Raw genomic sequence first — 19,851 nt, forward strand, 5'->3', positions numbered from 1 at the left:
ACAATTGGAACTGTAGAAAAACTGTCATTATAGGGCCAAATGTTATTTGCTGCAGTTTAAGGAGCAATGGTACTCCTTCCTCCAAAGAGTGGCCTTTCCCCAGATGAAGTCTTTCTTGTTGAAGTAAGTATTTTTATAGCTGTTTATACCCAAGGTTACAGGTAATATGTTACAGTTTTAATGGGCCATCTTGGCATGGGAAAAAATATAGGATATTAACACTCAATGTGTATGGGTTACATAATCCAGTGAAAAGAAGCATAGTTATTGCTAAAATGAAAAGGGAAAACATACAAGTGATTTTTGGTAAGAGACACATCTCTCTAACTCAGAACATAAAAAATGAGAAAAGATGGGGTTTACGAATACGTTTTACTCCTCCCACTAATCATGGCATAAGAGGAGAGTGGCGATATCACTCCCTACCCAAATAAAGTTTAAACTAACTGCTCAAATTAAAGATACAGAAGGTTGCTGTATTCTAGTTAAGCCAAGATAGACCACAAAGATGTTACTTTATCAAACATCTATATGCCGCCAGCTCAATCTGGCACGCTAGATGTATATATAACCTATACCCCATATAAAATGCAATTCACTTACTATTCTTCTAAACACAGGGAACACTCTTGGTTGGATTTTTTTATTTTATCGCAATCCCTGAAGACACAGGATAAGTAAATGCAGGATAAGTAAATGCAAGATAGGCATCAGAGATGTCTTAGATCACTCAAGAGTTTGTCTTACAATGCACCTACATAATAAAAAGGAGAATACACTATGGAGACTCAACAACAGTTCATTGAAAAATAGATTTTGTGAAGACTTTATAAAGAAAGAATTGAAAGAGTACTTGCAAAATAATAATAATGGAACACGATCAAAAAAAAAAAAAGCCTAACTTTTGAGGGGACAACGACATGAAAATTCCAACTCCTGCTTATATAAGCTCATAGCTTAACTCAAGCAGTGATTCAGTCCATTACCTGATAGCAGAGATGGTGACACGAGTTGCACTTAAGTCACCACACACAGACTTGAGACTTGACTTGTACTCAAAACACTTGATTGCGACTTCAAGTTGAGTAGACTTGGAGTCGCAATCTGGGACTCGTGAACAATCTTTATTTTAAGTCTGACGAGTCATTCCCTCTCCCTCGCCTCTCTGATTGTAAAAATGGTCAGGTAATTTCCACATTCTGCTGCCACCATCTGCTGGCTAAGTCGGTAAGTACTCAATACTGTCAGGTTGAAACAAAAAGGGACCCCAATGCAAGACACACAGGTGGGCAACTGAACAAAAAGCTAGCTTAATAAAGCTGAAGTCCAAACTCAAACAATTCAAAATCCAAGAGTCAAAATTCAAGAAACAAAAAGTCATGCGTCAACAAACACAAGAAGCAGGCAGGGGCAGTCAAAGAACTACAGAAATACAAAAACTAAATAAAGTACAAACCAAAAGAACAGTGGAAATACAGGCAGGAACACGACACATGACGAAAACAGACTAACAGACAAAGAGTAAAGGAAAACACAGGCATAGATGGATGGGAACTAATTAACAAATGAAACACAGGTGAATGGGAGAAACAGAGAGAAAAGCACAAAGGGAGGTAGTGAAAAGCAAAACATGAGGAGAGAACTTACAACACTAAACAGGACATAACTAAACCAAAAAACTCAAACCATGACAACTTACTATATATTGTAGCTGTTTGTTCATGTTACAAGACAAAATAGAGTCATGAACTCTAAAGGAAAGTGTTCATTCTGTGTTTTTCATATTGAAATGCAATAAGCCTGTTTGAAGTGATCATATGCAAAAAAACTGATCAATGCTGGTACTGTATACTAGTAGATCAAGGAGTGATAATAACAGAGTACATGCTCTGAATTCCTTAGATATAGTTATTCTGTGTTCTAAGTAGACCGGCTTGGCATACAGCAAATGTTAGAACGTTCATTACAGCTATAAAACACTTGAGACTTAAGACTTGACTCGGAATTGCACATCAGAGACTTGAGACTTGACTTAATTTATGAAAGACAACTTTCATCAGTTAACAGTGGAAAAAAAACATCAGTATGTTTAAAGAGAATAACATGAAACTTATTTGGCCCTGATGCATGCATATACCATCAATCAATCAATCAATCAGTCAGTCAAGTCAGTCAGTCAGTCAGTCAGTCAGTCAGTCAGTCAGTCAGTCAGTCAGTCAATCAATCAATCAATCAATTCTTATTTGTATAGTGCCAATTCACAACAAGAGTCATCTCACGACACTTTCCAAATTGAGCAGGTCTAGACCATACTCCTTGATTAATTTATTTACAGAGGCCCAACATTTCCCCCATGAACAAGCACTTAGCAAAAGTGGAGAGAAAAAACTGCCTTCTAACAGGCAGAAACCTCAGAGAAGGGGCAATCTGCCTAGACCAGTTGGGTTGAGCGAGGGATAGAGAGAGAGAGAGAGAGAGAGAGAGAGAGAGAGAGGGATACAGGGAGAAGAAACAGTGGGAGAGATGCGGACGGGGGATACAGAGGCCACAACATTAATAACAGCTTTACTAATTGAGATATGAATATTAATAGTACTAAAAGTATAATAATAATAATAATAATAATAATAGTAATAAAAATTATAATTATAATAAATAAACATATGTTTACGTACTGTATATGTTTATATATATATCATCAGTATATCTTTGTCCACTATGTGGTACTAGACAAAACATACAAATTACACATTACATTTACAGAACACAGCATTGCAACACACAGCTGATGCAGAGAGCGCTCCTTGCCCTTGTCAAAGGCAGACCACTCTGTATAGTTTGCATTGGAGAAGCCTGGACAACTCTACATGAGACAAACCTTCAACAGTGATAGCTAAATGTGTGGCTACAGCTTGCAGGCCAATTAACATTGTTTAGTTAACCTTTACACATGTAAAGTTGGACACTACATTGTGTTAGTATTACTAAGGAATGTTACATTCAGGTCAGGTCTGTTGTTGCTTGTTGGGCTTGGGTCTGCCATGTTATGCTTTCAGCATATTTGTGGCACATGCTGTACCTTTGAGGTTATTCTGGAGAATATTCTGGACAGTATTTGTCATTGTTTTGGATTGTTGCAATAATAGTAAACATACATTTGCATAAAGCAAGCAGATTTGTCCACTCCCATGTTGATAAGAGTGTTAAAAATGTGAAAAATATCCCTTTATCTATATACATACATATATGTGTGTGTGTGTGTGTGTGTGTGTGTGTGTGTGTGTGTGTGTGTGTGTGTAGAAGTGTTTTGGGTGGGAAATTTTGGAAAGATTGGACCATTTACACACAAGTTCTGACAGCTTCCTGTTTAATAGCGAAGAAAATTCCTTGTTACTGCGTCAGTGTCTAATTAAAACTCAGAATCTTCACCATTTTCTATAAAAACATGTTTTTTCCTGTTTACACTAGCTGCCACTATGATTGTCAGCAAATTTTTAGATGGTTATGTGTTCAGGCTGGGACCCTTATTAAACGTGTCAAGTTTGGTGCAGATTTAATTATGTACAGTGGAGTTATGGCAACTTCCTGTTTAATGGTGAATCATTGATATTTGCAGCCCCACCACAACCACGCCCTTCAATGAAAACTTACAATATGACTTACAATTAAGCATCATTAAGGTCTTCAGTGTTTGTCCAAGAAATTACATTTCCTGCTTCCACTAGGTGGCGCTATGACCTTAACTGAATATCTGCAACATAAATGTGTTCAGGCATGGACTCTTATCAAACATATGATGTATTGTGCAGATTCAGCTATGCACTGTAAAAACTGTTACTTAGATCTGACTCAAAACAATGAGCCAACATTTTCCAACCACTTTTATAAGTTTATTGAACTTCTTGTTTATTGGATTTAGAAAAACTCAGTACTGTGCATTTTACTGTATGCTAAAAGATTAAGTTGATTCTTCAAAAAAAAAAAAAAAATAGTGTTACAAGGTTAAAAAAAAGGTCAGTAAATTAACTACATCAGACTTTATTTAAATGAAAAATTTTATTTGAATGAATTTATTAGCTTAATTTTATTGATTTCAATTAACTATTACTCTCTTTTTTTCTGAATAATAGACACTAAAAGACACAAAAAAGACATCCCTGTGGGGGGTTTCTACTCAGCTGCACTTCATAAACTGAGGTCAAAAGTTCTTTGTTCTGAAGCTCTAATGTTAAAATGTTTCTTAGGGAAAATTTGCCATATTGAGCCTTCTTATTATTCAGAACTACTGTAGCTCGCAAACAAACTGTGAAAACAATAGCCTACTGAGAAGTCACAAGTGCTGGTCATTCGTAATGGCATTGAAATCCACTAATTACAGCATTTCCAGTTTAATAAACTGGTTTTGCTACGCACTGTCTCAATAAGTCACCTGTATTAATGTGAAATAAATACACATTATATCTGTTACTACTACTACCATTAATGGTTTGCCATGTTAAAAAAGTGATAATACAGACACAGGAATACAATTGAAATAGTATTGTCATGCAAATACTCTGGTCAGCTTTGTATCGTCCCCTTGAAAATTGAGGTTTTTTACCTCCTTAATTAAAGCAGAGTGCACGCTGAGTATGTTCATCGGCGTTGCACATTTGTGTGGCTGGGCTAGACATAGTCATTTGTGTAACTTAAACAGGTGGGGGCATGCCAATGTTCAGTACCAAGTATGAACAGGAAGTAGTGTGTTCTCTATGAAGCAAGTTGCAAAGCAAGCATGTGGAGGTAGGAGTTGTGGTTGGGCATGTAGTGCATACAGTGTTACAGAAGCATCCGATAAATTCTGTTAAGCAATTGGATTCATCAGTCGACTCCTCCTATAAGTCGACTTATATTAAGTCTACAGTAAATGTAAATGTGGTGTGAAGAATAAAGAAGAGCTAGCCTATGTTTCAGGTGATGATCTTGTTAGCAGTGTTATTTCTGGTGTTTTGTTTTTTTTCCACACCCTATAATCTTACATTTGCTCTCTTTTTAAAAAAAAAGAGAAATTCTTGGTTTTGGCCAGTTTTGTTTTCTTATCCTGTCATCCCTTTCCCACGTACTCATGTCCTCTGCCTGCCCTTACAGTATGTCTTATAGTATCTTTTCTATCTCTCCTACTTCTCTTTCTTGTTTCACAGGTCCAGAAACAGATTATGATTATGGTAAGTGTTTTTTTTTGGTTTTTTTAGTTTCAATAAGAATCTCATTATAGTATTGTGGTTTTGATTCTCAGGGTTGTGATTTATTAATCAAAATTAATCGCACATACCAGTATTTATTGTAAGCATCTAAAAATATTTCAAGTGGTAGATGATGTCCTCCTCAGCTCCACTGATGTGGACAGGGGTGTATGTCTTTGCCTACTTTTTTTCTTAAATCAACAATCAGCTGATTTGTTTTGCTGGCGTTATTCTCTGTGCGCAAGTCTCAAAGATTGTTGATTTTTTTCCCAGATATTAACCCTCATTGTTGTAATGCAGCTGGTGATGATGGTGTCGTCCACATACTTCGCAATTCAGTTCTCTCGATTTCTGAGAGTGCATTCATGGGTGTGCAGTGTGAACAGGAGGGGGCGGAGCACACATGAGAATGAGATCTTAAAAATGTCAGTAATAACATCAGCTAGCTGATTGGCATTTTTTAGTATACGGCCAGGCATATTATGTAGACCAGCAGCCTTATTCATGGCAAGATTTTTTCTCACATTTGCTGTGGCTACTGACATGGATTACTGACATTAGACTTTTTAAGGATTACCCTTTTTTGAGGAGATCAAAGCAAACATAAAATGTCTTAAGCCATGGGTCACCAACATGTTGCCCATGAGCACCTGGTTGCCTGTGGGTTCCAGGTTGCCCACAATGAACATGTACGTCACCAATAGCGCACCTTAAACCAAGACTGTCTACTACATGGAACCTATAAAATGTATAACAGTGTCACCCACACATCAAATTTACTTGGGAGGGCCCAAGTATATTAGGCAACCTGTTTCTGCATTTTATAGTTTTATTTTATTTTATTTTATTTTTTTAATTCGTCCAAGAGAACACCATTGCGAGCGATTAACTAGTGGATAGTACCGAAACTTGGTAGATGGGTACCAATGATGTTCTCAGCAGTATCACCAGCTGCAGAGCCTTCCTGCCCTGGGCCTAGAGCAAAAACGATGCCAGATTGTAATGTTTCCAGTCAGGATGTTTTCTATTGCTCCTCGGTAAAAGTTGACTTGCTTGCTTTAGTTTGTTATGTTTCTGGGGGGTTTTTTACCAGGGAGGTGAACTACATTGACCATGATAGCTTCTCTGTGATGTTGAATCCAAGGAATTTCAAAGTATTCACCTTCTCCATCTCAGCTCCACTAGTGTAGACAGGGGTGTAGGTTTTTGCCTCCTTTTTTCTAAAATCAGCCCCCCCTCCAGCATGTGCTCTAGGCGATTGCCTATATGGCCTTTGCCAAGAGGCATATAAGGGTTAAAACTGTCCCTGTGGTCATGATGATCTCTTGCTCCAGGATTTTGATTGTGATCGTCATTAAGGTGCACTTTTTCCAGAGGGGTAAAAAGACTGACCACACTAACTCTACAAAAAGACCCAGTTCTCAGTAAAATTCTTGTAATGATACCGACAATTACACAACTTGCAAACAGCCTATTAGTACAGATTAGTGCAATATCTACTCACCCTGTTTTTTGTTTCAATTTCCTGTGCAATGTCATGTGATATTCCAATGTTCTTATTGTAGCATTTAAGTTAAGCATTTAACATTTATTTATGCTGGTAACCATTGTGCGTTATTACACATTGCATCAATACTCCTTTAATATCGACACTGTAGTTATGGTGTATTACAAGGCACATATTGTTTCATCACTATTTCTCTATTTCCATTGGTGCCTCTACTACAAGAGATGTATGAAAATTCTATTAAATTCATGGCACCTTGTAAAATCATAACGCTGTACTCCAAATACTTTTTAAGTTTAGATTTTTTTAAGTTTGGTCCTCTGAGCTAAATTTCAGCATTTTTGTGATTCATTGTATGTGTATTCTAAACCTCACCAACCCCTATTAAGCCTGTTTTTCATTGGGTTAAGGAAATTTGCAAGTTACAGCTTGAAATGGTTTGGTTAGTTGCACATAGACATTGTCATCCTGTTCTGTGTGTGTCTGGACAATATATTAATCTTAGTTCCTTAGCTCAGTACACATCTTATTTCACAGTTTCAAACTCTCTGAACTAATTTTCTGACATCAACAACTCAGCCAAACTTAAAAAATAAAATCAACTTCTACATAGGCTGTTTTGTGACAATGGGCTTCTTCTAGGATTTTCTCATCAAAATGCTTAATGATGGAGTAAATTATGATTGCTCTTTTTACATAATTCTGGTTATGTTGCAGTCCAGTTTGCAGTAATCCACCCAAACCTGTTTCAGGTGGGATTATCCCAGACTTTCTGTATTGTTTCAATGCACCTTGATTATATCAGAAATTAGCTCATAGAGTTTGAAATTGTGATATATGTGTTTTGAGCTGAGGAACTAAATATTTTGTCCAGACACAGAACAGGATGACCCCACCTGTATGCAATATAGGTGATATCAAGCAATCAATTACAAGCTTAAACTTGCAGATTTCCATAACCCAATGAAAAATTCAGTAGGTATCAGACAGATAGAAAACCCTGAAGTCAACACAGTACAAATATCTACTGATAAATTATAGCCAGTGAAAAGTGTGAAAATAGCTAATTTTTAAAAAATCATAAACGATGAAAGAGTAATATAACATCTTTGAATTTTGTATATATATGCAATTAACACTTTCACATGCTAAAGTTTCAAGGAAATTAAAATAATCCTTTTTTATCAATCCTTTTTATCAATCTACAGTCAAAATAACCAAAAAAGTGTGTTTTTCAGCTCTGAAGCTATATTTAACAAGATTTTTGGCAGTCGATGTTTCTTTCAGGACCAAATAAGTTCTGGATGTGAGAGAACTACATTAATACTGCACAGAATCAAATCTCTTGGATGATGTTCAGGACAAATTCCAACCCAATCCAGTGAAAAATAAGCGACTGGTGAGGTTTAGAACAAGGAATCACAAAAATGCTGAAATTTAGCTCAGAGGGCCTACAGTACAGCAGGAGTACAGCTGTGGGATTCAATAGAAGTTTCAACATAACATTTTTGAAGAAAATCCATGACATGAATTGGGATAGCCTACCCCAGGTGAGTTGGGATGGAATGACTGAAATATGTATACAAAGTTGTCACGTTTTTATGTACATATTTGTTTACAGTTATTTTGCATTTTACTACTTTTATATTTCAGTACTTATATATTTTATTCCTAGTTACTCTTGTTGAATTATCTTTCTCTATGTAAATCTTGATTAAATACAGTGTGATATTTTCTATTCTTGAACGAACAACTGAAATGTATGCAATTTTCCCCACAGGATCAGTAAGTAAGTATTTCTGATTCTGATTCTTATTTCTTATCCACTAATAATATCTATGATGGTTTAAAAAGCTTTCACTGGCCTCGCAGCTAGATGCTTTTAAAAGATCTCAAAAAGACTTGCTGCTGTAGACCCCCCATCCCAGGTAAACAATTTGAGTTGAACAGCAACATTTTATTTTACAAATCTGTCATTTCTTATCTCTTTCCTCCAAAGAATGATGTTCTTTGGGACAAATTATATGGAAATTAGAAACAGGGCTTAGACAACTCAAATTGATTGATTTCAATTCATTGCTGACTATTCAAAATAATCTTGACTTTAGAACAACTGTAGGACTGCTAAACTGAAATTGTAAAGATGATGTTGTGTCAATCCTAATCCTAAATCTATTAATTGATCTATGTCAATATAATTGATTGACCTCCTTGTGTCTCCAGCTCATTTTGACAGTGTTTTCATTATTGACTTGAGTCATCCCTTTTATTTTGTGAGGACTTCAGACAGTCTATGTGAGGTTTATATGCAGAAACAGCAGAGCAGTGAACTTGTATTTTTCAAAGCAAGTCTGTATTTTCTTGTGTTTTTCTACCAGTAACCCCGACTGCAGAGACACGCAAACCTGAGGAAGATGCTTTTGGGGTGAGTAACTGAAATATTAAACACGTTGAGTGTTCAGTTGAGATATATTCTTAAGTGTCTTGCATTTGCGCTCACCCATGGGGAAAACAAAGCCCATATTGAAATATCTTAATCACAGCTAGGGTTGTAGAATGTCTTATTCAATTCTTTATACTAATGTTGTGATAAAAAAGTGAATATATTCAACATTAATTGTTATCAATTATCTCAAAGCCTGTGTTGTTGTTCTACATCATATTAATCCAGATTTGAGCCAAGATTACATACATATCACATATTTATGTTTTTCTATTTCAGATCAAAATAAACAGATAAAATGATAAAGTAAAATACTATTGAAGTCCTGCAGGGTTGTGTTTTCAAACAAGTCAAAGAAAACTAAATCAAAGTAATAGTAACTAGTATATACTAGTAAACTATGTAAAAAATAATCAGAAAGTTATGTTCCTCTGTGGTGATTTTAATATAGACGTGCTAAATTCTAAAGAACACAAAATGACAGATGAATTTATGGACACAATGTACAGTATGAGTTTATGTCCACTGATCACCAAACCCAGCAGAATAACAATGTACTGTGCCACTCTGACAACATTTTTACTAATTATATGGAAAACATTTTAATGAGTGGACTGATGATAAATGATATCAGTGATCATTTGCCTACCTTATGATTCATGACTGTGACTGTGGAAAAGAGAAAGAGGAAAACAAAATCAATTACAGGAGACTGAGAACAGAAGGTTCCATAAATGCATTCGGAGTGGAACTGCAAGATCAAAACTGGAAAAGCCTTTATTAAAAAAAAGACATAGCATATGAATCGTTTCTAAAAAAGTATTTAAATCATAATGACAAAAACTGTCCAATAAAGCAATATAATATGAAGCAAAATTATACAAACAGGCCATGGACCACAAAGGGATTTCAAAATGCCTGCAATAAAAGAATACTCTATACATACAATTTATAAAATATAGAATTAAAGAGGCCGATCAAAAATATAAGAAATACAAAAATAAACTAACTAATATCATGAGGTCATGCAAGAGGATTATTATACTAAAATATTAGAGGATAACAAAAACAATATTGAGGGCATATGGAATATATTAAACAATATTAATAGGAGAAGTTCAGCTAACAAAAGTTATCCTGAATGTTTTATTGATGATAATCAGTCCTTAAATAATATATATGATGTGGGGGGTTTAATGATTTTTTTGTAAATGGTGGACCAAGTTGCTGAAAAAATCTGGGACAAACATCTGAAAGATGGGGAGGCTGCTGAAAACTACACAGCAAGAAATTCAAGCCCAATCTTTCTCAGCGAAACAAAAGAAATCATAGACATAGTAAAGACATGTAAGAATAAAACATCTTCTGACTGGAACGGAATCTATATGACGTTAGTCAAGAAAGTCATTGACAGTATTAAAAACCCACTATCTGTAACTTATCATTACAAACGGTACATTTCCACAAAAAAATTAAACGTAATTTATTCCATTACATAAAGCTGGGGACAAACAACATTTCACCAACTACAGTCCTGTATCATTACTTTGCCAGTTCTCTAAAATACCGGAAAAACTGTTTATTAGAAGGTTGGACAATTTCACTGAAGTTTTTAAAGATTTTTTAAAAAAGCATTTGATACCATAAAAGATGACATTTGTTACGCTGTGTGGTGCAGGGCAGGACCCAAAAGCGGACAGCGAGGCAGGAGTAGATTGCAGGCAGATTTATTCAGATTTCAACAAGGAAATATGCAGGGGCAAGGTGTAGCACAAACTCCGGCTGGAGAGTCCGTCGAGAGGGGTGAGATGTTGGAGGAGAGGTTGCTCACTGTGGCGCTGGTGGACCAGGTGGCTTGTGGAGGCTCGGGTTGAGCTCGAGGCAAGGGTGCCGGCTGCAGAGGTGCTGAGAGCTGGGTTGCGGGGTGCGGAGCCACTGGTAGTTGGGATAGTAGGTGAACGCTTGAGGTAGAACAAAAACATAATCAGGTTTCCAATTAGACATGTAATACACAGACAAGATGCTTAGCGAAGCGACTAGTGAAGCCTTATACCACGTCGATGTGAAATCATCTGGCAGCAGGTAGCGTGAAGACCAAGGCTTTCAAGCAGGCACTGATTGCCAACCTGCCGCAGGTGTGCGCGTGTGTCCGCAGCTCCATGAGGTGAAAATCCGCCCAGCCTCTCACCGCACCTCTGCAAGCACAACAAGCACCAAAAACACAGTCAGAAGCAAGTCCACCACAGAACTTGACAGGCTGTAACAATATTGTTAAAAAAAATTGGAATGATATGGTATAAGAGGGGTTCTGCTGGATTAGGTAAAAAGCTATAGGTAGGTAACAGGTAGCAGTTTGTGCAAATGGTTGAGGTCCCACAGTAGAAGTAGGTCCAAAACTTTGTATGCTATGCATACACGTTTGGTTATTAGAAATTAATTTGCACAGTGCCATAAACTTAATAGACGTTTCAAGATGTGTCAAGAAAATCCATAACATGAACAGGGAAAAGCTGTCTCTTTCTTTCTCTCCCTCCCTCTCTCTCTCCTTCCTGCTTTCTCTTTCTTTCACCAAGGCTAAAGGAAAGTCACACCATCATTTTATTGATAATTATCAAAAATAAACTCCAGATGGTGTATGTTTTCTGTCTGTGAGCAGAAAGGACAGCCATTCCCTGTGCCAGGATTGAGGTGCACCAGATACCTATTTGCAGTTATGGCCCCATATAAAATCCTCCACTGGAGGTCACCTGTGCGGGGCTTTGTACAGGAGCCACCAACAGTGTGAAACCCAGTAGTAGTAGTAGTAGTAGTAGTAGATTCTTTATTTTCTATAAAGATAAATAATATCATTTAAAATTTAATAATTTTATTGTTCTGCTACTTTCAGGTTCACCAAACTATGCTTAATTGAAGTTATTTGGGTGATTTAGGTGCCTGTCAAGTTTATTTTATTGTTATTGGTCGAATCATTCAGTAATTAAGTGCTATAGGAGGGAGGAAGCAAGTCCCACCCTCTTTCTGGTAGCAGTCCGGTTGTACCACAGACACACCGGAGCAGCGAGAGAAACGCACATGCGAGCGAGGGAGAAAGGACAGATAATTCTCTATCGGTTTTTATGCACACAATTTGGTTGTAACCATTTAAAAGTGTTTGAAAGTGATACCAGAGGTGACTGAGATGACCCGAAGCCTGTGGATGTGGGCTTTACTGTATGCGGACCGTCTTGGTGAGTCAGTTTTAGTGAAGCTAATGTTGCTAATGACGCTAACCTGTGTCGCTCCGTCATGCTGCGTACTTGTGTGTGTCAGCTTTCTAGCTAATGTGCTACGTGTAAAACGTGATGGTTACTGCGTGATTTGTTAAAAGCTTTATGTTTCATTAAAGGGCTCATATTTCAGTGTTAATATGAAGGAAATGAATGTGAACCACAGCTGTTTTGTTTAAATTGTAAATGATTTGGTATTTTTGAGTACATTTTACGGAAGCGTATTGCATTCACTTGAGTAATTTTTTTTTTTGGTTTGTTTTTCTGAGTAATTATTTCTGTTTTTCTGAGTAATTTATTTCTTTGGTCTGTTTTTCGGAGTAATTTTTTTTTCTGTTTTTCAGAGTAATTTTTTTCTGAGTTGAGAGAGCATTTGAAACAATAGATGCATTCATTCCTTTATTGAAAGCTCGATAATGGAGACAAACATGACCGACTTGTTTAATTGAATCAAGTTTTACTTTGATCTGGGTTTAAGACACTGGGAGATAGTCCTGTCTTTAAGTCATATAGACGGTATTACCATTAGTTTGTCAACTTTACGCAGGCACCTGAGGACGGCGACAGGTCGCCACTCCGAAGGTTTGCCATTCCGAACGTTCACTTTCATGTTTCAGAATGCCGGCCCTTTTTTGAAAAAAGATCGGCATTCCGAACCTGAAACCCTAACCTTAACCATAACCCGGTCGGAATGGGGGTGCCCCCTATCCCCCCCCCCCCCCCGAATGAGGACTTTGCGGTTGTTCATAAGGAAAGCCCATTCAGATCTGCTAGACAGTAATGTTTCTCCAGAATCAGTTGGACAGATATGGCAGTTTGTAGGTTCTCGCGGGGTTCGAAGTATCGCGATAATTCAGAAAAAAAATTACTCAAAAAAACAGAAAAAAATTACCACGAAAAACAGAAAATAAATTACTCTGAAAAACAGGAAAAATAATTAGTCAGAAAAACAGAAAAAAGAAACAAACCAAAAAAAAATTACTCAGAAAAACAGACCAAAAAAAATAAATTACTCAGAAAACAGACCAAAAAATAAATTACTCAGGTGAATGCAATACGCTTCCGTACATTTAATATCTTCAGTATCCTGTAAAACAGGGTTGGTTAAAAATAGAGTTCATCAAGAGTATGAGAAAAGGTTAAAAGGTGTTAAGGTAAAACTATGACCTTAAGCAAGATTTAAAGGTTTTAGAAATGTTATATTGAATTGTATTCCATTTCATGATGTAAAAACAAGCACATAAAAAAAATCATGGTTAACATTAGTAATCATAATTTCATGGTTAAAAGCTAAAAACAATTAATTATTCATATAGTATGCAGGGTTTCCCCCAGAAAACTTGCTAAGCCTGGTGGTAGGCTGAAAGGGCGGCCCACCGACGGCGAAGCATGTGTTTTTTTTGTGACGGGCCTGACACAGGCCAGCAACTGACTGATGGCAGTGCCCTATAGGTAACAGATTCATGACGTAGTAGAATTTAGAGTGGTTCCATACTGCCTTGCATTAAATCAATGTTAAAAGTTGACTGGAAATTTGAAAAAATTACTGTAATAATCAATGTAATCATGTGTTATTATAAGACATTTATTGACAATATTTAAGCACCAACTAAGCACCACTCTTGAAGTACTCTTCAACACCAATGTTTTAATGCAAATAATACAATTAAAATAAATAAATGTTTGCACTTAATAACTTAAAGTAAAATCCTAATGGCACGTGAATCTTAATACAAGCCTTGTAATGCTGGTCACATTGTAAGATAAATAACAATTAATGAAAAAAAAAGTGCTAACACTAAAAAATAGAACTCAAAAATCGACCAAGAGATTCAGACTGATCACTCTAAAGCCAAGGGGGAAAACAGGGAACTCCCAGAACAGAGGCTCACTGATATTAAGAGGAATTGGCCTCTCCTACTTTTTGTGGCACAGATTGCATGTTGGATCACTACATGTCATCCTTCTGGGTCTCTCAAAGAAGACTTCCAGGGCTTTCTGGTAGTCCATCTCAGCCACGGGGGGTCCATTTATTTTGATCCTCAGGCAGGCAGCAAGGCTTTTCTCCTGCAGCCTGTTTCTGAGGTCTGTCTTGATCTATTGAAAAATAATCACATATCTGACATTAAGAAAATGTATACCTACATAAACTGCTAGCAGAGAAGTGAAAACAAAATAATCATAGTGTATTACCCTGTTCATGGCCGAGAAGTCTCTTTCACAGTTCACACTTGACACTGGAATTGTCAGTGCAATGGCAGAGAGTTGAGCCAGATTTGGGTCAGAAGCCAGGTCCTGCATCACCTCCAACTGTGACTTCTCCTAGTAGGATTATGCAAATGTTTTAAAGAGAAAAAATTTTCAGGAAAACTGAAGATCATTTTTAAGAAAAAAAAAGACATTTTGCTTCTACTGCTCACCGTAAAGGAATAGTTCACTCTAGAACGAAATTCAATCATTATCGACTCATGCTGATGAGAAGTCCGGTGTAGTTTCTTATTCCTCAAAGTGCAGCTGGAGACCCGCGGGGGTACCCACCTGCAGCAAAAATCCATATAACGAGCGTCAATGTGCTCGAGATGAAAAGGTCCATAAAACTACACAAAAACTTTGTAATATTCCTCCATACTGCTCGTCCGCTGCAATACAAGTGTCCTGAAGTGAATTTCAAAGTTTCAAATCACTAGTGCAGGCTTGTGTTTGTGTGTCGCTTACAGCTGGATGTAAATACCGGTGTGTATCTATCGCAAGTTCTGTTGATCTTGTCCAGCGCGGCTTCCGTAATGCAAGCGGGTGCGAGGGAGACTCGCGTGAACGCGGGAGCGTGCCTCCAGGCAAATATAGTATAGTGACTGTGTAGGCTAGAAAAATGTACTAAATGACGTCGTTTCGAGTAAACTGAATGCAGCAAGGATGTTCATCTCTGGGAATCTCCTTTCCAGTTGCTCAATCAGATGGTCCAAGTATGGCTCCATTACCTTTTTGAAAAGATTATTTAAAAAATACAGGTTATGTCTTTTATTATCCTCAGGGAATTTTATGGTATAAATCAATCTCAAACTTTTCCAGATCCTGTTTTTCCAAGTTTGTAACTTGAAACTCTGAATATTCAATACCTGAGTGCGAAAACGGGTCCAAAAAGAGGTCAGGTCAAAATCACCGCTATGGCGTCTCCTCTCCTCCTCTGCCTGTATGTTTAGGCTTTTCACTCGATCTTCCAACCCTCTGAGAAATGACCCTGGAGGCTGCTCATCGCCTGCCTCCTTGATTTGTCGAATGGCCTCAATTGTTACAGGCACCTAAAATATAAAGAACATATTAAAGGTACATTGTATAAAATGCTTTTCATAGTTTTCCATAAACAAGTGTTTATCTAATCATTCAAAGTCAGCTTATATGTTTCTTGATAGCCCAAAAATTGACTTCTTCCTTTTGGAAAAGCTTTGAAAGCCGTGTCAGGTGGGGAAGAACATCTGCCTGGAGGTGGCTAGCAGCCAAAAAACCTGTATGTAGCACAGTATAAAGGCCCCTTGCTACTGGGTCCTTGTTCTCTGCCTCCTCAGCAAGAGCTGCCAGTACAGCAGCCAGATTCCTCTGAAGGGTTGAAATGGCTGTGTCTCGGGACAGCCATCTTGTGTCCTTCACCTCCTAACAAGCAAAGGACACATAAAGACAACACACAAAACAGTCAGACAGTGTGGAAAATTATCTTTAAAAAATGTTGAAAATGATTAGATTGCTTACAGTTACTTTCAGGCTGTCCACTCCCTCCCAGAACATTGGAGGCTGCTTTCAGCACAGCTTTGCGATTGGCACTGTTTCTAAAGTAAATGTGCAGGTCCTGGAGGTGCCCTTGGAACGTTCGCATGAATGGCACATTATCTGCAGCATCTTTACGCAAGAGCAAGGCGGTGTGCGGCACAGTGCACAGACACTAGCTGTGGCCAGGAGTCTGTCAGCTGTTTGGCCACACCATTATGGCATCCTTAACGATTTTACAATAATCACTATTTAGTTAGAGATAAATAGAACTATACATAAAATTAAACTTATTTAGTTCTTACCTGTCATCACAGCAGCACAATCTGTCCCCAAACCAAAAATCTGATCTGTTGGTATGGCTTTGATTGCGATTACCTCACGGATGGCCTCTGCAATGGTATCTGCCTTCCCAACATTTAATGGCACCATGTCCAGGAACTGACAAAAAAACAATGTCAAATTAGTACCTTATGGGCCGGATGTACTGAGATCCCAAAGTGCTTGTACTAATCTGCGTGCGCAATCTAGAAATTTGCGTGTGGGGTTGAACCGTGGTTTGCGTGCGATCTACTAAGAGTGATTGCGTAAATGACAACAGGTGCAAACATGTTGGAGACACGTCTATTTAAGTGAGGGTTTAGCGTGTTTCATGGTTTTCAGCATGGCGAGTTTGAGGGAGCAAAAGCGCAAAGTGAAATTCGACCCTTTGGAATTAGAAGTGTTGGTAGAGGAAGCGAATAAACATTTCAATGAGCTGCAGCAAAGGAATCTGACCTTAAAAAAAAAAAGAATCAATCTGAAACATGTTCTTGTTTTTAATGTAAATAATTATTTTACAAAGGATTTTAATTGACTCACCAACAAGCCAGCCATCTCCAAACTCGCCATCTCGCAACTTGGAAAACAGAACACTGTTTCTCAGAATAAAAGAATCGTGTACTGACCCGGGATATTTTGCCACAACGTTGGTTATGATGCCTTTGGCATCACAAACGGCCTGCACATTCAATGAATGCGTGCGTTTCCGATTTCTGTACACATGCTCAGTGTCTGCTGGGGGCACGAGCTGTAAATGGGTGCAGTCAATCGCTCCTATAACTCTGGGGAATCCAGCTACTGCAAAGAAGTCGTGTTTGGTCTCATTCAAGGAGTCCCGAGTGCGTGGAAACCTAATAAACCTCGCCATCCGGCGCCTCATGGCATTTAGGACGTCAGACAGCACATCTGAAAAACGGGATTGGGAGATCCCAGCTGTAATACCTACCGTACGCTGGAATGACCCAGATGCAAAGAAATGTAAACTTGCAAGGAGTTTTTTTACTGCAGGTATTGCGTGACTCCTTCTCGTAGCTGGCTCCAAATCTGCTCTGAGTTCCTCCAACAGCTCCAAAATGGCAAGGCTGGATAGGCGATATGTTCTAATGATAGTTTCCTCATTCATCCCAAAAATGTTCAAAAGAGGGTGAAAAATGCGTTCTCGGCGTCTCCTTTCATTGTTTCGGCATCTCCTTCTTGCAACAATAACCACAGCCATGTGTGCGCAATTACGCATACAAACCATTTGCACCTCCCTTTGAGACATGGTAAATATAGAAGCAGTTGCTATTAGCGAAATTGCTTTCAGGTTTGATAAATCACTTTGCGTGTGCTAAATTAATACATTTACATTTTCCTTTAAACCTTCAGTAGATCCGGCCCTATGTGTATATCCAACTGCCTGGTCAGGGACATATCCGTGGACTCATCCACCTCAAGGCCAATGGCATGAGAGAGGCGGATGGCCTCCAGAATTGGTTGCTCCACAACCATGGCCAGGAAAACATTTCATCAACTATTTTAAGGGACCTATAATTGGTCCTCTTGTCAATCTAAAAAAGGGAGTAATATGACACATAACATTTATAGTAGGGATAGACCGGCCGGGCCGATTATCGGCGCCGATATTCTGCATTTTGACGCATATCGGCATCAGCCTTTTTTTTTAATCCGACGGCCGATAAGAGATCAATTTAAAACTGGGTTATTTTGGCTCTGATGCAGCCGCGCCTCTCTATCTGTTGTCACTACTCTGTCTCCAGCATTGTCCCACCCACAGCACCATCTGATTGGTTACACGCTCTGGTTACACGCAGAACCACGGCTCGGGTCACAGCCAATCAGCAGTGAAAGCTGTGCATGCACAGTGCTCACACACAAGGCAGAGAGGAAAATAAGTTTTGCCACCATGTAAAACTGGATTCAAAGCCCGGCGCTGTTCCTGGGGGCTTTGTTTCGAAGGTAAGTTAAGGCAGCAGACTCTCCCAAAATTGTAATAAACATCCCAGTCCTCTATACTCAACAACTACTAGTAACATTACTGTGAGCTCATTAATGTTATATAAACATAAGCGGCAGCTCTGCTCGCTCGCAGTCCCTCCAGACGTGCTTGTTAATCACTCGAAACAAGGTTGCTGATAATATCGATATGGAAATAGTCCGAGGTAGTAGAAGTCTGTGTGTGTGTGTGTGTGTGTGTGTGTGTGTGTGTGTGTGTGTGTGTGTGAGTGAGAGAGTAAAAACCTAATGAACTCAATTCAGTCCAGTTTTATTGCAGGGAAGCACGTTGAGGTGAAGGCTGATTAGCTTTTAGCGTAACGTTAGCCCACCGGTCAGCTTTCTCCTTCTCTGGCTCTAGACGCTCTGCAGACTAGCGAAACTCTACAACGCACGACTACTGACATTACTGTGAGGCCTTATACGTTAGCGGCAGCTGTCTGTTCCTATGATAAACACTGATTATTAAAGTGAAGATGCTGTAGGCTATTTAGTGTTTTTAACGGTTTAATCACCTGAAACAAGGTTGCTGATAATACTGATAGGGAAATAGTGATAAAAGTAAGAAGTGTGTGTGTGTGTGAGAGAGTAAAATTCAGTTAGTTGTATTGCAGGGAAGCACATTGAGTATGGAGGACTAAACATGACTTAAGTATAAATAAATAAATGCATAAACAGCTGTTGTAGTATGATCATGAGGAGACCATTGGTGTGTGTGGTGATTTTGGAGTCTCAATACTGTATAACAGTGCAGCTATTGATTAATATTGGTAGATATTAATGATTAATACCAATAAAAAATCACCAAAATTATGCAAAAGGCACATTTATCCAAAACAGCTGTTGTAGTATGACCATGAGGAGACCCTTGATGTGTGTAGTGATTTTGGAGTCTCAATACTGTATAACAGTGGAGTTATTGTTTTTTGTTTGTAGCGTCTTGCTCTTGTATTGCAATTTGCAGACGGTCCCTGCGCACTCGCCCGGCTGCCGGCTGTGCATGGCGATCAATGTTGTCCGTCCAGCTCGGACGACGGCTTATTTTTGTAAAAATCGGGGTTTTGGTCCTTGTAGCTAGTAGTCTATGCTATCACGGTGGGATAGAGGACGTCCAAGGGTCCCTTCTTCTGTCTCTGACAGCATGTAAAGTTGGCGGCTGACTTCTTCCAGACCGTCTAACACTGCTAGCTCAGTTTGCACATCCATATCGGCGTTGAGCTGAGCCAAGTCATCCATCAATCTATCCAGACGAAACTGAACATAGTCGTTGGTTGCATGGTTCTCTAAATCGTTCGCTAATGATGGTACTTCATTCGCAATTGCTCGTACAAAAACTGC

General features: G+C 38.4%; 1 protein-coding gene across 1 annotated transcript in view; it reads left to right on the forward strand.

Moving 5' to 3' along the window:
- Nucleotides 1-19,851, forward strand: part of LOC311263412 (NT-3 growth factor receptor-like) — a 152,779-nt gene that overhangs the window by 62,964 nt on the left and 69,964 nt on the right. Inside the window, 2 exon segments of the mRNA XM_084363460.1 lie at nucleotides 5,181-5,204; nucleotides 9,108-9,154. Coding sequence (XP_084219586.1) covers nucleotides 5,181-5,204; nucleotides 9,108-9,154 — 71 coding nt within the window.

Source organism: Pagrus pagrus, assembly GCF_965226575.1.
Source record: "Pagrus pagrus genome assembly, chromosome: 10".
Lineage (NCBI taxonomy): Eukaryota > Metazoa > Chordata > Actinopteri > Spariformes > Sparidae > Pagrus > Pagrus pagrus.